This window comes from Labrus mixtus, chromosome 2 (genome assembly GCF_963584025.1).
Source record: "Labrus mixtus chromosome 2, fLabMix1.1, whole genome shotgun sequence".
Classification (NCBI taxonomy): domain Eukaryota; kingdom Metazoa; phylum Chordata; class Actinopteri; order Labriformes; family Labridae; genus Labrus; species Labrus mixtus.
In genome coordinates, this window is record NC_083613.1 from 28,620,851 (window position 1) to 28,639,777 (window position 18,927).

At 40.3% G+C, this 18,927-nt stretch overlaps 2 protein-coding genes across 3 annotated transcripts in view; one reads left to right on the plus strand and one right to left on the minus strand.

The window, feature by feature from the left end:
• Positions 1-18,927, minus strand: part of LOC132991770 (histidine-rich glycoprotein-like) — a 393,411-nt gene that overhangs the window by 19,190 nt on the left and 355,294 nt on the right. The gene's annotated exons all lie outside the window — the stretch shown is intronic.
• The window catches only part of plppr2b (phospholipid phosphatase related 2b), a 46,689-nt gene that overhangs the window by 13,400 nt on the left and 14,362 nt on the right, over positions 1-18,927 (plus strand). For both annotated transcript variants that reach the window (XM_061060282.1, XM_061060277.1), the window contains exon 2: positions 3,241-3,429. In XM_061060282.1, coding sequence (XP_060916265.1) covers positions 3,241-3,429 — 189 coding nt within the window. The remainder of the gene's footprint in view (positions 1-3,240; positions 3,430-18,927) is intronic.

The window sequence follows — 18,927 nt, forward strand, 5'->3', positions numbered from 1 at the left end:
CTGAAATGTGCTACTTGTAACACGTCTCCCCTTCCCCTCCCTGTAGCATTAGATGGAGTGGGTTCTCTGTCGCTTTGCTGAAAGGATAAACATGTTGGAGGAGGTTCTCTCAGTTGTTCGTCACTTGTTCAGCCATCTGCCGCTGTAACACTTTTGGCTTAAGTGCTGTAAATCATAAGAAGGTCTCTGCATTAAGTATTGATATATTGAATTTCAGATAAAAGACAAAAACTCAGCTACACAGCTAAAATGATGTTAACTCAAATCCCAGACACTACAGACTTTGTGCAGGCTTTCTCTTTTGACGATTTCATTATTAAAATGAAACAAATTAAATCTTGCTGTAGTCACATTCAGAAACTAAAAATTTGTGAAATAATTTGAGATTTTGAGAACATGCGTCACTCAGTTGAGGGTTTCATGGTAGCACAGTGACATTGGACATTGTTATCACTGTGAGGTAACAAAGACAATAATGATAATCTCTGTTGAATCCATGTTGTTCAACTTCAATGTAAAAGTTGACCTCAAAATGTTCAGATAACTTCAGAGAGATTTACAATTTGACAATAGATATCTTACTGGGATTCGGTTGCTTAGTTCTCTGTTGATTGCATGATTAGCTGAACGTCTGCCTTAAGTCTCAAACTATGTCATCATAGAGTCCCATTAAGCTTCTGTTTTATACATCAAATAATACATTCAAGTGACACCATAGAAGAAATAAAAAAAGAGAATGGAGTCCACAGGGACGGTTAGAGGTTGTTGGATTTGTCAAATATTAATTTCACCCATGGTTAATTTCTTCTGTTCACCCAGTCACCAATGACTCAAATTACAGGACTAACTCATTTATGTAAACCCTAAAAATGATCACATCCAAAGTGATGTTTTATTTTTGTATCGAAATAGACTTTGCAGTTTTTGGTCATCTAAATCTCATGCTGTTGGGATTTTAAATATCTATTAATGCAGTGGCTAAGCCTACCACCCACTCCTTCAAATACTGATATAACAACTAGGACGAGAAACAAACGTAGCAGATTTCCACTGCATGCAAAGCAGAAGCCTTTTGTGTTAAAAAATGAAGCAAATGCAGAAACAGTGCAGTTCCTCACGTGTCCACATGAGGCTGGCTTCAAAAGCCCAGAAAGTCCACTGAACACCTACGGTATATTAGAATGGGTATTTTTACAGCAGAATGTCTTTATTTACAGCACTTCTTTATTTGTTTCAGGTGGTAAACAAGTCATCTGTTTTGATATTATCAAGGCTAAGAGTTACACATACATTAGCACAACTTGTTGAGTGGCCGATCTGACCGACAGGTGGCTGCAGTGTATCAGTTTGACAGGAGGCTTCAGGCCTGCCTCAACTCCAACTCCATATTGGATAGCTTTTCCAATATGGTGACTGCCATCATTCAGCTTCAAAACACCTCTTCAGAATCCAAGGGGTGATGCTCTGAGACTACGTCCATGTTTTATACAATGTACGCTGCATGCCCCTCGTAGTTTCTTTTCTGCAGGTGAGAAAAATAAAATGTAAGATAATTCCTAATATACTGTTATTGACTGGTAATGTTAGCTGTTTTCCTCCCCTTCTTTCCAAAACGCTGTTACCTTATGGCTTAGAAATGTTTTTTTTTTTTGCTTTTGCTGCTAATTTTTGTGGGATGAATCTGGTTGCCAAGCTACCATCAGAGCAGTGTGTTTCTTTTCCTCCTAATCCTCTCGGAACAAATCAGAGTCATCAGCGTCACGGATCAGTCTTCCCATCAGATATTTTGACCTCTCGTGGCGTGAAAGGCACATGTTCAAACTAATGACATGAATGATGTCTCCTGTACAGCAATCATTCCAGAGCTGTGCACTGATTAATGATGTTATTAGTTACACTGTGTGACACAAGTCAAAATGTCTGCTGTAAAACAAAAAGGTTCAATCTGCATGCTGCTGATGGCTCTTCAGACGTGAACCAGTTTGTTGCCAAATGATGTCCTCTTTTTTTCCCACCCATCTTTGCATTTGGCTTCGGTCATAATGAATGTTTTTCATCTGGTAATATAAACATTGGTAAGGTTTCAATAACACTCCTGATGTTTCGAAAAGGACAAATTGCAACCAGCCATTAAACTGGTTATTTTCTGTATTGTTTCCCTAAAGCTGAAGCCAACTCAGCCTGCCAGAAGAGGCTCCTCGTGTTTCGCTGCTGATAAATGTGTCCTTCACATACAATGGAAGTTAATGAAACCAACATTTAGGCTGCAGATTATTATGAAACTAATCAGCAGCGTGCTATTTTTAAACTCGCAATCCTTCTTTTTTTTTTTTTGCTTTTGTTTCATTTTAGCTTCAGCACCAACAAATACTTACACTTACTGCGCAACAGCTAATGTCTTCTCCTGCAGAGAACTGGAGTAAAAAGTTAGCGTGCTGTTAATAACGGAATAATTATCACTCTTGCGTCGTCGTAATTTTTCATCTGTTTTCTATCGAAATAACCCCCTCGCCCTCTCATTCTCTCTCACGCCCACAATCTGTTTTATACTGCGAATACATTTGATCAAATTCCTGTTGTACTTTTAAGATCATTTTATTTTTTTGAGCTTCATGGTTTGAATTAATATGGCTGAATTGCAGCATGAAAGAAAAACAAGTTAAGTTATGCAGAGAGTCACACACATATTCGTCGTCTTGTCCGACCCTCTGCTCTTCCCCCGTGGTTGTTTTCTCTCTCTCTCGCTCGCTCTTCTTTCCTTCTCTTTCCCCCCCCCCATCTGTGTCTCACCCTCCCTTCTGCCTCCTGTCTTGTTTGGTTCTTCCTTTTCGCCCTCTATACAGCGTTATTTTCTTTGATCGGTCTCCATTTATATCTTTACCTTCCCACTGTGCATGCTGACATCGCTGAAGGGATCTCTCTCTCTCTCTCTCTCTCTATCTCTCTCTGTATCTCTTTCCCTCCTCTCTATCTGACTTTCTCCTTATTTGTCTCCCTCTGCCTCTCTCCCTCCCTCCCTCTCACTCTCATCCTCATCCCTCACTATCTCTCCACGCACACTTGACTCATTTTACACATTACGGTAGCATCCATCATTTTGCTCTGAGAAGGAAAAATCTCTCCTTCTTTTTATAAATCCGTTTGAATTATTTTCTTTCCGGTTGTCTTCTATTATTTTCAACTCCTACCCTCTCTTGCGGATCCAATCCTAAAGCTGGAACCAATATGTTTTATTTCCAGCTGGTCATCATGGCAGGGACTGTTCTGTTGGCGTACTACTTTGAGTACACGGACACCTTCCCCGTGCACGTCCAGGGCTTCTTCTGCTTCGACAAAGCCTACTCCAAGCCGTACCCGGGTCCTGAGGACGACAGCAAGGCGCCACCCGTCCTCGTCTACTCCCTCGTCACCGCCATCCCAACTGTGACGGTGAGTCTGCGTTAAATAAAGAAGAAGAAAAAAAAATGTCCTCCACAGGTGCTAATCATACACACAAACGCAATAGCTAACATGTGACACACACACACACACACACACACACACACACACACACAGCCAGTTCCTCCTCATCCACACGTGCTGGTTGTAGCTTGAAAGGGGGAGAGAGCTGTGTAGGTGTGTTTCCTCGTGGTTTCGCTTCTCTGTTTGTGTGGATGCGTTCCCTGTCATAACCATGGCAACGGGCACTATATTTGTCCTCCATAGCGACGGCTACAGTGTGCACAGATTCTCCTCTTCTTTTTCAGACTGCAAAAGCCCTGAAACAAAATATAGCGTTGCAGTCTAAATGGCCACGCTTATTTATGCACAAGAGGAAGAGTTTCATTTTTTTTTCACCAGACGGTCTTCGTTGCAAGACTTGAATAAAAATGTGAATTAGAGCAACTTTTGAATAATTAAACACACAAACAGAATTGCAATTTGTAGGTCAATAACATTTGGCAGCATGCACATGTACAGATTTCATTCAATCAAAAGTCAAAATATCTACTGCTTCATTTTCACCGTTTATTTCAGTCACACTCGATCATTCAAAATGATATTTCATGAGGTGTAGTCATTTTTTGTTAGCGCTCTTCGATATACAGAACTCAATTAAATTAGACATAATGTCAACGCACGAGGAAACTATTAACGAGGGAACCGCTTCACATCCTCATCAAAGCTGTCTCCAGGATGGTCTGACTTGTCCCCCACAGCTTGTCTCTTTGATGTCACACAGTTAAGTGGGATTATTACATGGCTGCCTCTAAGACACAGATTACACACGTGCAACCCCAAGCATAAACACAAACACACATGAAGATGCAGACATCCCTTGGATATATGTGCCTGTTTGGATGACACCACCCAAATGCCATTCCCTGTCATATTTCTTAGTTTTCATGTTAAAAGAATTTGGCCTGTTTGACTCTTGTAAAGGTAAGCGTTATGGATGAAACTATACTTCAGGATAGTTTCTTGGTGATTGTTATGAGAAATGTCTCTCCTTCTGGTAGTGACTTTTGGATCACCGATTGTGTTAGAGAAACCAATTCTGAGTTTTTGATCTTGCTGCGCAGTTTCACTTTTGGTTTCTCAGTGTGACTGTTTGTTTGCATCCCAACAAGAAGTGCACTGGATGAAAGCTGCAGGCAGCAGTGTTTGTGATAGTGTGCAGAGTGGGAGCAGAGTGGTGTGATTTATTTTGCCTGGAGCGTGACGCGTCGTTTTTTTTTCGAAGAGTCAGAGCATCTGTGTTCTCACTTGCTCCGTGATACCTCGCCATCCCAAGAGCCTCTGGTCAGATCCGATAAACTAGAAGACATTCTCCTCACTTTTCTCAATTTTGACTTTTAGCCTGAAAAAAGATCAATGGAAGAGTTCCTCCGACTGACAGCACAGATGTTTCCTGTTGCTACATATATCACACGTGTGTGTAGAGTGTGTGAGTGTGTGAGACAGCTCCAACACTTTTCAAACTTATCAGAAATTCTGCATTTAAAAAGGCGGCAACAGAACAACTCGGGATAACTGCAGTTTCTTGCTGAAGTTAAAAACACCAAGACTGCCTGATTTCTATTCTTGCTGTGGCTGAAGTCCAAAATAATACTAAATCCTACACTTCCCATGATGCAACTCAAAGAGTCAGAGAGGTGATTATACAACCGTTTTCACAGGATGAGTAATGTTCCTGATGAATAAAATCCATGAAGTGCCTCTGGAAATGTTTTTGCCTCCATTTGCATCATCTTTAAGTGGATCTGTTAAATCTTTGCAGAGATGGCTTTCAGCGTAGTCCTCTCCACTCAGACTCTCTGCCTGACACCACTCAAGGCAAGTGTGGTTTAAGTTGCTGCCCTTTCTTATAGAATTACCACAAATTATAACATTACACTGCAGTAGTAGAGTTTTGAGCTTGAGCCAATAGGCTAGAAGTTTCTCAAAAGAGAGCTGTTGACCATAAAGTGTCATAAATACGAGTTAGAAATCTACATCATGCTACTTTAATGTGAGCGTTCATGACCTGAGGAATTAACAAATCAGCTGCAGACATTTTCATTCAGCTTTTCGGTCAGCTTTGCGCATGTTGTGAGGTGACACAAGTTGTGCTGCCAATCAATCAAAAATGTTTCTTTGTTTATTTGTTAGGATCCCCATTAGCTGTTACCCGAGAGCTCAGCTTTTCTTCCTGGGGTCCATGTGAATCTTGATTAATCACATTAGAGGCTACACTTTTAATTACTTTTTAAAATGATAAAATACTCAAAAAATGTGTCATTGAAATGCAGAGAAAGCTACCAGCAGCCTGTGACAACACAGCACAAAGAAATTTCATTTTGTGATTTTGGAGGTTGGCACTCCTTGGATCCGACGCCCAGGCAAAAATGATCTGAGCCCATTCAGCTCATCGTGCTAACCACTATGGATACAGAGGTGCCTATTACACAACATTAAGGATTCAAACACGGGCCACTCAGACGACTCTGTTTACCCAATCTAAGCCATAGACATATTTTAAGCCTTACATTTCAGAAGTATTGCATCATGATGTTGTTGTTTTGGTGATTTTAAGACCTGTTATTTGCAAATTAATCACAAGGTAGTCGGTTCTTCTTTAATCAGGCTCATACAGCTGAACAGAGACTACAGTAAGTGAAGCACATGTGTAACTTATCATCTGCTGTTTAACTGAGACTCACAAAAAAGGGATGATTGAGACCAGTAAAAGACGATGTAACGTCTTCAACGTAGACGCCGCACGGTGAAGTCTTGGCTGGAAGTTGTTTAAAGCTAACTTCTGGCTTCAATGGAATTTTCTTAGAAATTGGCATCTGTTCTCAGAGGTATATCTCCCCTATCGGACAATGACAGACGATTTGGGGTCTGCAGTGCAGTTTTTTTTATTTAAATGATTGTCCACTTAACTGTACAGGAACATTATCGCACGTTCCTTCGAGCGCAGGTCTCTCTTCCTCTGCTCAGTCTGCATCACGGTTCACCTTGTGAACCGCTCTGGATACTCTGTCAATTTGACTTTTCCAAGGAAAATTGACCAAGAAGTACCAAGAAGTGTTAACAACAGGCACAGATCAAAAGGCCTCTTGATATAACTGGATAGACCTAGAGAAATAACACTATTGTTATGTAGCTGTAGTAGCTCGGCTAGGAAGGTTTAAGTCGTAAAACTACCAGACAGACATGCTGAATGTCTATGTAATATTTAACATATTAAATAGACATTCAGCATGACATGACTGTTTAACCAACACTTACCATTTGTATCCAACATGAATTGATGTCTGTTCATTTAATTCTGACGCAATTAAGGATTAAATTCTTTGTTTATAGCAGCTATCTTGGTACTAAATCTGGACTAAATTGCGCCTGAACCTGCCCAATATAAGAAAATGGTTATGATTCCTTAGCACAGGAGGTTAATATCTGCAGGAGATGATCACACATGAGGTTGCATGTCTCCTGGTCGTCAGGCTAGCACTAAGGAGCAGTTTGGTTTGTTATTTATTGTTCATGTGTGAAAGTTTCAAACACATATTAGCACGATTAAAGCATGTTTAATCCACTGATCTACAGGAGGCAGTGCCTTGCTGAGAAGCTCAGCAGTGACCAAAAGGGAGGTGAAGAAACCTGTTAGCTAGTTTAAATTAAAGGAAGAAATGTCAAACAGTGACGAATGAAAAGTACTCAGCCCATTTGTTTGATCTGAATGTTGCTAAATGCAGCACATTCTGACTCTAAGATTGACTTCGGTTAGATTTATTTGATCAAATACGTATTTGTTTTATTTCTTTTGGTGTAAAATTGGTATTTTCAGTGATGTTATGATCAAATGTTGTTCTTGCACGTCTTATACAAGTTGTTTTTATGTGTTTACCCGTCCTTGTTGACACATTTCTCTGGTAGATAATCGAGATTACATTTGGATTATGTGACCACATTTTATCTCATGACAGAAGTCGGGCACTGGCGTACTGGTCCACATCTCTGATACACATCTCATCTCATTTTGGGTTGGACAGCTACGATGATAGCGTCAGATGTGAGCAGATATTGTTGACTATGTATAGTAAGAAAATCTGAGGCAAAAGAAAGTCAAATGATTCAGATTCCACACACTGCAGCTTCCTGATGCCGTGATGATGAACATTTCAGTTTTCTGGTTTAAAACAGTATCCTTCAAGTCTCCTGGGCCTGATCCCAAAAAAAACAGGTCTGACTGACAATGTTGAAAAGCAGCAGGGATCTCTGAGGGCTTTCACGTCAAACTGCACCTGTAAGATCTGAACAATACACATCAGAGCTGAACCCCATTTGAGAACTGATGTGGTTGATCGTTTAAAATAAGAGCAGAGCGCTGTGAGTGAGATTGCGTGTGTGTGTGTGTGTGTGTGTGTGTGTGTGTGTGTGTCGGGCATGCAGAGACAAAGAGAGAGAGGGGACGTGAGAGGGTGAGCAAAGTAGAGCCACTTGTGTGGTACTCGGCAAATATGCTGCAAGTTTCGGTGCATCAGTGAAGGTGAGCGTGTGGGCGGATGACGCCGCACATCTTCTCCTACACTTCCACAGAAAGCGGATTCTGCGTGTGCAGGTGGGAGTCGATATGTGTGTTTGTGTGCGTGTGTCTGACTAGAGCCGGGATCTGAGAGCTACCCAGAATGGCTACAGGCAATCTCTGTGACTCTGCCAAAACTGTTGCTAATATATCATCGCAGAAACACACAAAAAAAGCTCTACTAGTGCACAAACTATACATAAAACACACACACCAAACCATCACCATTCATTTTAGCACTCAGGCTAATGATCACTCCGAGCTAGCTTCCAGAACGGGTGAAGTTCAGTTTAACTTAGCTCAACTAGCGTATTAATTGTTCAGGTATATGAGAAGAAATAGGATACAAAACCTCAAACAAGTGAAGTTTTGAATGTGGAGTTTTATGTCTCAACCTTTTTTTTTTTTTATGTGGGTCAGAAGCGTAATGCTAAATACTTTTGCCCAGGAGAGAACCTCGCTAATGCTGCTAAATATAAGCCTCTCAAACGGTACGAGAAGGCAAAGCGAGGGCGCTCTTTGAGAGCACAGACAGCGAGAGTTCAGAATGCAATGTGAGGAGGAGAGAGACAAATTACAAAACAGAGGCGTGTGAACAGAAACACCAGGGAGACAAAAAAAGTGTGGTGGGGAGGAGGAGAGTCATTGCATGTTTTTTTGGCAGCTACTGTTAAACCTCGAGAAGAGCTTTCATGCATTATGTAGCTCCGTGTGACAGAAAGACGGGGTATTAGGCAAACCAGAGAGGCAGACCATATCATCCAGTCATGCCAGAGTTTATCAAGCAGAAATCCCTTGATACACAATGAAACGCATTGTGTTGTCATCGCTGGCCTATCTTCACAAACAGATGCTGGAGGTGATCAAAGCCTTATTTTAATACTGAGTGTGTTTTCACACCTGAGCGTGGAGCGAAGAAAAGGGGCAATAGTTGAATCAAAGAGGAGGAGGTGGTGTCTGTGGCTCAGTGGTAAAGTACTGTGTCTCTGAATCGGAAGGATGGGAGTTCAATCCAAGTTCAGTAATGTCCCCCATTGGATACTGAAGGGCAGTTTTATTTAAAATGCTGTCTCAACCTAACATTGATCAACCTAGTAACAGGAGAAGAGGTGGCGCTGATGCAGGGCCGAAAGACTCTTGTCTTGCGTTATATCAGTCACGCCCCTAATTATGGATAACTCTTATCCTTCATAAAATCCAAACAGAAGTTATTTAAAAAGTAATCCCCCATAGAGTTTGAGCAGATAAAGACATACAGTATCCAAACCAAAACTGTTTTTTGAACCAGGCTGTGAACATGTTTATTTCTGCTGTGACAAAAAGACATTTTGACACGGGTGTGAAAGTGACTTAGGGGCTTTTGCAGCCAGCATCACCTCTGCCATCAGTGTACAGTATGAATGCGGGTACAGCACACTCCATTTGAATTTGAAGCTTGAGCCAAAGGCAACTGGACCGGTTCCAAGATCTTCAACCAGTCCAGTTGCTTTTGGATCAAGCTTCAAATTTACCATGACCTTGATGACTGAGAACCTACACGGACAGTCCGGCTGAATATTTGCAGGATGCTGAGGGAGGTGATTCTCTTTGCCCTCCACTGAACTGAAACTGGTTCCTTGTCGTGTAATATGTTCATTTTGTTGTTCATTTTATTACTAGAAATAACTACAAACAAAGACAGCATGAAGTCTCATCAGTTGCCGGAAGTGATCAAAGCCTTATTTTAACAGTGGAATTCGTCTTCAAAGAACAGCTTTAAAATGAATGATATTAACAGCAAATCTCAGATTTTTCTGGTGTCAAGAGTTAAACTGCTTCCGGCCAAACGTTAACAGATGTGCTGGTAGAAATGCTCTGCAGAAGAGACGGAGGTAGAAGCTTCTCTGACAACAACAACTTCAGTAGAACAGAGAGCAGAAAGATAATAATAGACTAAGTGCATAGCTGTGTTTTTTCCCTCTGTATAGAAAAGTATTAGTAACACAGTTACACCAACAGTAGCCCATTAAAATCACAAGTTATTGACCCATGCAGTCATAATGCCATTCACCATTATTCTATTTATGCACACTTATGATAGACTGCAACAGAAGCTTGGTGGGCTGCACAGGGGTCCAGTGATAAGCAATGGAGGGACTGATGGTAGCTCGGCAGAGTACCAAGTAGATGCAATCTTATGTTGGCATAATTGGTTGCAATTTGTTGGATTTTTCTTTGGTTTTTACTCAGCACAGCAGATTAAAAATAATGGATTTCTCCATCCTTTAAGGACCCTCTTGTTTTCACTTGTCCCTTCAAATTTAACTCTGTTGGTGTGAAATAATAGTCAACACCTCCACCTTCTTACCCTGTGCTGATTGTACCATTTCATTAAAATTACTCATTTCAATACTAAATTAGCTGTAAGGAGTGCGTCATGACTGAGCCCTGGTGGATTTTGCTTTAAAAAAAAAATCCACTAAGCTACCCCTCCAGCTGTGACAACATGCAGCAATATCACATAATCCAATCCTCCTGATTAGACCTCGGGGAAAAAATATTGAAATGCCAAATCTACCTGTAGCCGCTGGCACTTTTCTTCCACTCTCTGTCAAGAACACTTGAATGTGGAAAGGGTTTTTTTTTTTTTTTTTTTTCTCTCTGCGTCTTACTTACGGACGTGTTTGAGGTAGACACACATGATTGGAGTGGTGGGGAGGCTGTAGGTGAGTCTTCCAGCTCCAATCATGCTCTCTCACTGCTCTTTTGTTATGCTAATGTTTAGCAAATTATGTTGTTCAGTAAATCTGGGCTTTTCCTGTTCTCCGTTCTCGCCTTTTTTTGTACTTTATTTTCCCTCCATTGTTATCGTAATCAGAGCTGTCATCTTTGATAAGCAGCATAAAAGAAATCACCAACGCACACATTTCGTACAATCACACGCTCCCCCATATGGACACAAAGTAAGGCTGATGAGGTGCGTGTCTTTAAGATCATGAAACAGGAGGAAGAGTTCAGTTTAATCATCCGTTTCTTCTGACATTTTCAATGTGATTGCAGTTATCATCAGTAAACATGCACGCTAACACACACACACACACACACACATACACACATACAGTGCCAGTGCCAGTATGCAAATTGGGCAGAAGTTGGTATACTGTTAAGCCTCGGGACAATCCTTCATGAATAATGGAGTCACATATGACAGACAGAAGAGGATTTGGAGGAATCATAGAGCTGAGGAAAGATCTGTTTCACTCTCAGACCCCCCCCCCCCCCAACCAATCATCTGTGAGGTGATCGGTTTTCTTCTTCCCATGGCTGGGAGAGATGCAGAGCATGACATCATGGAGTCTCTTCAGCCTCGTTTCCACCACTATTTTTTTTTAACCAGTTATAAACTCCTCAAAGTAGGTTTAATGCCTATCCAAACAACTTGTGTGTGTGTGTGTGTGTGTGAAAAAGAGACTGTCAGAAAGACAGACAGGCAGACAGACAGACATGAGTGTGTCAGCAGTTGTGCTTATGAGCGGGAGCAGTGACAAAGGGCAGGGATAAAAGGGGGATAATCACAGCTTTATCCTGCCACTGCCAATCACCCCGGCTGGAGGATTGAGAGCTGAAGACAGCAGGCCGCGCAGCCCCATGTCGATACGCCTGACCGGCTCTCCACTCCCATTGTGACAGCCTGTAAGACATGCTCTAACCCACAGATGAAAACCCTAATCCAGACGTACACTCATACCCCAACTACTGTTAGATGAGCTGCGAGGTCTCTCCACACACTGATCCAGCGTCCTTCTGTTTCTCAGTGACAGAGGGCAAAAGGGAAAAAGAAATCACAGCTTAGAGGGAGAAAAAGAGAATACGAGGATGTGTAGAGAGGCTGATAGGTAGTTAGCAAGATAAGGGCAGAGAGGGGTAGACTGAAGGAAAGAGGAAAATGCAACGAGACAAGAAAAGAAGGGGAGAGGAGGATGTACCGGGTCATGCGTCAAAACACGGTTTAAACCTTACAGAGTAACAGGATCTGAACTGTGGGAGAAAGATAGAGAGAAACAAAGGAGGCAAGAAAAGACCCATTTATGTTTGGAAAAAAAAAAAAACAAGGAAAAAAAAAAACAAAGATGTTTTTGGTAGCCTAGTTTCTCCTCCACAAAGACTTGGGAAAGCTGCCCGACAATGAACGAAACAGAATTAAAAAAAACAAAAAAAAAAAACAGAGAGAGATGGAGAGAGAGTGTGGGTGATGATGAAGCTGAAGCAGCTAAATCGTCATGGTTACCATCTCTGGTGTGTGTGAGAGAAGGCTGCGCGTGCATGTGTGTGTGTGTGTGTGTGTGTGTGTGTGTGTGTGTGTTGAAAGTAGAGCACTGGGCTCGCAATGTCAACAAATGTCATGTGATATTTGCAGAAGCTCTATGTCGACTCTGTTAACGTCTTTCTGCTTCCAGTCGGTGTGACATCATGTTTAGGAGGTGCGTAGGTACAGAAGACTTCCACTGAGACACACATTGTATCCGCAAGAAGAACAAAGATAAGGGATTTTGCACGGAAGTGATTCACAGTGTGGCAATTCATGGTTTTATTGCGTATCTAAATTTAGTGTATTATCATAATATCCTCAAGCTGTTAATGACGATCGAGAGAATTTTTCAAAACATCTGTTTGAAATGCGCGGAGACGCTGGCATGAAATTTCCACACTCCCCCCTCGAGCTTAACTTTCTTTTTTATATGTTGTGACGTCAAACCGGCACTTAATGCCGCATCACTTGTTTCAGCTCTGATCACCGTTACTCATCACACACAATGAGCGCGTATAGCATGCGATTCTGCATGTTTGTGTTCTTCTTTTTAAAGTATGGCACGGTTCATTTGAATATGCCCGTGTTTGGGGATTTGATGCCATGTTGAAAGCTGTTTGTGTGTTTCTTCAGGGGTTGCAAATTGAAAGTTACGCTTGAGCGAAGGCCTAGAGAACAAGGAGAACACCTGTTTCCACTCCCTGTCAGTCCAGTCAGAGCTCTCCCCACCAATTCTTTGAAAATCAGGTTTTCATCTGAAAACCGTCATTATGTGACAGAATCAACCTGTCAATGTTTTTTCATTGTTTCCCATCTTTTAAACGTCATTGTCATCTTGCAACAAACAAGACGCACACACACACACACACACACTCGCAGTATGAAGCCATGCACACAAAGTAAAAGCAACTTTCTACAGTTTACTGTCACCCTGTCACAAAAGGTAGAAAATGAAAGAAAGCCAATTAAGGCCCACTCAACCTCCCGAGTTTCTTCCACAGTCTCAGTTCCACCTCCATTCCCACACACTCTGCTTTCAACTTATCTCCACAGTTGTCAGAAGTGAAAAACTTCAGAGTTCCTCTTGAAGAAAAGCTCTTATTTACAGCTTTCTCACTCCTTCTTTTTCAACAGCGAAGGCCGTGTTATCTTTGTGATCTGAGGCAGGGGAAGACAGTAGGTGTGGCTCACCCCTCAACAGCCTTTTTCTTATCCTATTTTTCAATTTCCACCAACTCCTCCTTTTTCTCTTGCTCCCTCCTACTCGATCTTTCCCTATTTCATCCTCGCTGTCTTCTCCTTTCTCCTTCCTCACACTTTTTTCCCTCTCTCTTCCCATTCACACAAACGCTTGACTGAAATCTAATCGCAGCACCTGCTTTGATTAGTTGACATCTCTCCTTTCCCTCTGACTATCCCGGGACATGGAAAAAGTGGACTTAAAAACACACAAAATTGCATCCAGAACGCTGTCAGAATCTGCTCAACACTAATTGGCTGCCAAGTGGTTTTCACCTTGTTCCAGTTGATACCAGCAGAGTGAAAAACTTTTCCTTCCACTTGAAAAAGAAAATACAGTTTAAAAGTTAACGTCGAACCCACAGGCAACTCTCAAATACCTGCTTCATACACTTAGATGTTTTAGATGTAAGAAATACATCTCTCTGGCAACTTCTTGACTTTCACAGCCCCTTTTCTTATCCAAAGTGAAATATCTCAAAAGTGGAAGCATTTTTATTTCCCTAACCAGAGCACAACATCTGTTTTAAATGAATTTCAAAGTCTTACTCAAAGAGAATTGTCCTCATTTCAACCAGGCCCTGTCAAAAAAGAAGATTTTCCGCTTGTGTGTTTTAGACTTTTAAGTGTTTTCGTGAATGCACAGTTGGCCACTGTAGTCCTAAAAAGTGCTCGTTTGATGATGTGCAGTGCGACAGCAGCAGACACCTCGGCATGAATAAGAGGATGTATTTTGCTGCGGGCTTTGTGCTGGCACACCACCAACAGTCCCCATGTGCACCGCTCAAAGAATACACTCAACCCTCAGAAATACTCCCACCATCTTCCCCTCCATTAGAGGCGGACTAATGTGCTGGAAAATCTGTTGTGTTTTGCATTTCAGGATTGCTGAATGTCAGGCTATCTGATCTTCCTCCTCGCCGTGAAGGCTTGTCTCCCAATCTCCCGTTGTTGTCCTGTTCTTCTATCTCTTAATTATACTTTTACTACCTTACCATACACGCTCAAGCACAAGCTCACGCATACACACTTTCTATATTTTTGTCTTTTTTCCATTAACTTTCTATGACCCACCTGACCCTCTGCCTGTATTCCAGACAAAAACAATCTTTTTGTTGCTCTCTGCCGGGTGTCATGTGAAATACCACTTCTCTGTTTTGAATGTCTGCAGGTGTGTCCTTGTACTTTGTGTTTTTGTTGTTGCCGACACACGAGATGGGCAACAGACAGACATCTTTGGAGTGCAGTAGAAAATGTCAAATGCTGTTCTTCCCTGACATATCTCTGCAGTTTAACTGAAGTTCTGCTGAAAAGGAGCTGTGTGTGTGTGTGTGTGTGTGTGTGTGTGTGTGTGTGTGTGTGTGTGTGTGTGTGTGTGTGTGTGTGTGTGTGTGTGTGTGTGTGTGTGTGTGTGTGTGTGTGTGTGTGTGTGTGTGTGTGTGTGTGTGTCTGAATGAAAGCATGCAGACACAAAGCCTGACAGGGTGGCTACATGTTTGATTTTAAACCATAGTAATAGCTCGTTTTTTGCAACAATATATATCTATCTATTTATTTATTTGACATACTTTATTAATCCAGAGGGGAAATTCTGGTTTACACTCTGTTATTGAGAGACACGCTTCTCACACACAAAGGTCTGAATTTCACACCTGTGGACATGTATTCATGGAGAGATGACAGAGTACACAGGGCCGGAGTTGTTGGGGGTTGATGCCTTTTTCAAGGGTACCTCAGCAGTACTCAGGGAAGGGACCTGGCACCTCTCCAGCCACTAAACCAAATTCCATGCTTTGGGCTGCACCGGGACTTGAACGGGCAGTCAGCCAGCATTTTTTTTTGTAAAAGATTTTAAGTCTGAGATCTATTTTAGTTCAGGTGGTAATATGTTCCAGAGTTTACAACCTTTGATTGTGAAAGGTGATTGTCCAAATGTAGATCTACGTTGTTGTATGCTACAGTTTCCATTCACCGTGCTTCTTGTTATCCTGTTTCCATCCTGTCTTTGAACATATCTGGAGAGAGGTTCAGGGCCCTTATAACAAAATGTGGAGATTTCCATGTCAAGGTGACACTGACACCTGAAGTTGAGAAGGTGTTTTTTTGGTTATTTAATACATCATAACGCCACATTTTGGGTATTTCTAGTCCGGTTAAATATCAATTTTTTGTTTAAAAAAAAGAAGCAGACATACGTTTTTTTGGTTTTGTTCAGGGAAAGATCATTTTAAGCTCTAAAGAAAGTAAATGTTTACTTAAACGACATGCAGTGTGTAGTAGTATAATATCTACCTTTTTAATGTTGAATTAACCACAGAACAGCCATGAAAAAAATCCACAAGCTGAGTCAGAGGCCAAAAGATTTTTAGATCTCCCCTGTACAAGTTTTGAAAACTGCCCAGAGACCTTGAAATTACAAGCTGCTCAACTGAACCAAGGTTGCTACCAAAGCCCAGTGCTATCAGAATGCATTTGATTCCTATTTCAGACCTTTCATTGTGATTTAATTAGGTGCTCGGTGAAGCAGCAGGAAGCAACCTTTTAGTGAAATCAGTGTGAGAAGGGATTAGTATCGACACTGGATCTTTGGAAATACAAGGCTGTGGGAGAAATATAGCGTAGAAGAACTCTGCGGGAGCCCATCACCGTCAAATGTAGACGTGCGAACACATTAGCCTGGGAGTCGTTGGGAAAGAAAAGAGTTAATGAGTGAATGATAAAGGAGCCTGGCAACCAATTCCATGTCAGTGAGAAGCAGCGAGGAAAATGTGAGAGAAGGAATAACAAGAACATTAAGCGTCTAATGGTTTAAGATTGAGCTGTGTCTTTAACTGAATCACTAACAACTTTAGTGTGGTGAGAGCAGCAGACACACCAGCAGCCATTGAAGTCAGCATCATAAACAACCTCCCTCTGTTCTGAACTGCCCTTCAGTCGCTCTGCATGCACCTTACTAACACATTATTTACACAGGAGCCATTTGCTTCTATGTGAAACTCACATTAAAGGGTTATGTTGCACGGTATAACAGGCTGAAAGTAGAATCAATGCAGCCATTTTTTTTATCATTTCTTTACTTCTCAAGTAGTAAACTGGAAAGACTGATGAAAGAGGAAATGGAGAGGAACATGAACATGGGGCCATATTTAAAAGGAAAACATCTTCACAACCCGTCAGCTACAGTTAGACACCACCTTATGTTAGCATTCAACCTCCTCAATCGAGCTACGTTGGTTATTATTTGTAGCTCGATTTGGGTAGGAAAGATTAAGTCAGCCTGGAATTTACACATTTCCTATTGTATCAAGTAACTCTTCAGCCACTTCCCAGCAAACAGTAATAACAGCTAGAGAAAGGCTGGATGCTAATGTTAGATGTTGTCTGACTGTAGCTCGTAGCTTATCAAGTATGTTTATCTCGAAATATACAGCTTAATTGATCGATTGATGTCTTTATTTTGAACATGTAAAAAATAACAAATATATAGAAAAAAAATAGACAACAAAAGAAAGAAAAGTAAAATCGTTCATTCACCATCCCTCTCCTATATTACATTCTACACGCCTGAAAAGGAGTAGGAAGATAAACTTATAAATAAGATGTATAAGATATAAACTTATTTTTTTCCTAATGCGTTTCAGAACTTCATCAGCGTTGAAGGCCTAGTGCTGAAACACTTCCGTTGCTGTTTTGCTGTTCTTACCTGGATAAAGGAAACTTAAAGGACATTTGTGTGCTGACTTTTCTGTCTCTTTTTTAGTCTTGTTGCGGTCGTGCACCTGAAATCATGTTTACTGTCGAGTGTGCTCCTTTTTTTTTTGTTGCTGTTTTTGGATTATTTTAAGGTTTAGAGTTAAGCATCATAAGATAAATAAGATAAGATATACTTTATTCATCCCAGCAGGGAAATGTAGGTGTTCCAGCAGCCAGCATACATACAAACACACAACACAACACATATATACAAACACACAACACATATATACATACAAACACACAACACAACACATATATACAAACACACAACACATATATACATACAAACACACAACACAACACATATATACAAACACACAACACATATATACATACAAACACACAACACAACACATATATACAAACACACAACACAACACATATATACACAACACATATATACATACAAACACACAACACATATATACATACAAACACACAACACAACACATATATACACAACACATATATACATACAAACACACAACACATATATATATACAAACACACAACACAACACATATATACACAACACATATATATATACAAACACACAACACATATATATATACAAACACACAACACATATATACATACAAACACACAACACAACACATATATACATACAAACACACAACACATATATATATACAAACACACAACACATATATACAAACACACAACACAACACATATATACATACAAACACACAACACAACACATATATACATACAAACACACAACACATATATATATATACAAACACACAACACATATATACATACAAACACACAACACAACACATATATACATACAAACACACAACACAACACATATATACATACAAACACACAACACATATATACATACAAACACACAACACATATATACATACAAACACACAACACATATATATATACAAACACACAACACATATATACATACAAACACACAACACATATATATATATACAAACACACAACACATATATATATATACAAACACACAACACATATATACATACAAACACACAACACAACACATATATACATACAAACACACAACACATATATACATACAAACACACAACACATATATACATACAAACACACAACACAACACATATATACATACAAACACACAACACAACACATATATACATACAAACACACAACACATATATATATACAAACACACAACACATATATACATACAAACACACAACACATATATACATACAAACACACAACACATATATACATACATACACACAACACATATATACATACAAACACACAACACATATATACATACAAACACACAACACATATATACATACAAACACACAACACATATATACATACAAACACACAACACATATATACATACATACACACAACACATATATACATACAAACACACAACACATATATACAAACACACAACACATATATATATACAAACACACAACACAACACATATATACATACAAACACACAACACATATATATATACAAACACACAACACATATATATATACAAACACACAACACAACACATATATACATACAAACACACAACACATATATAT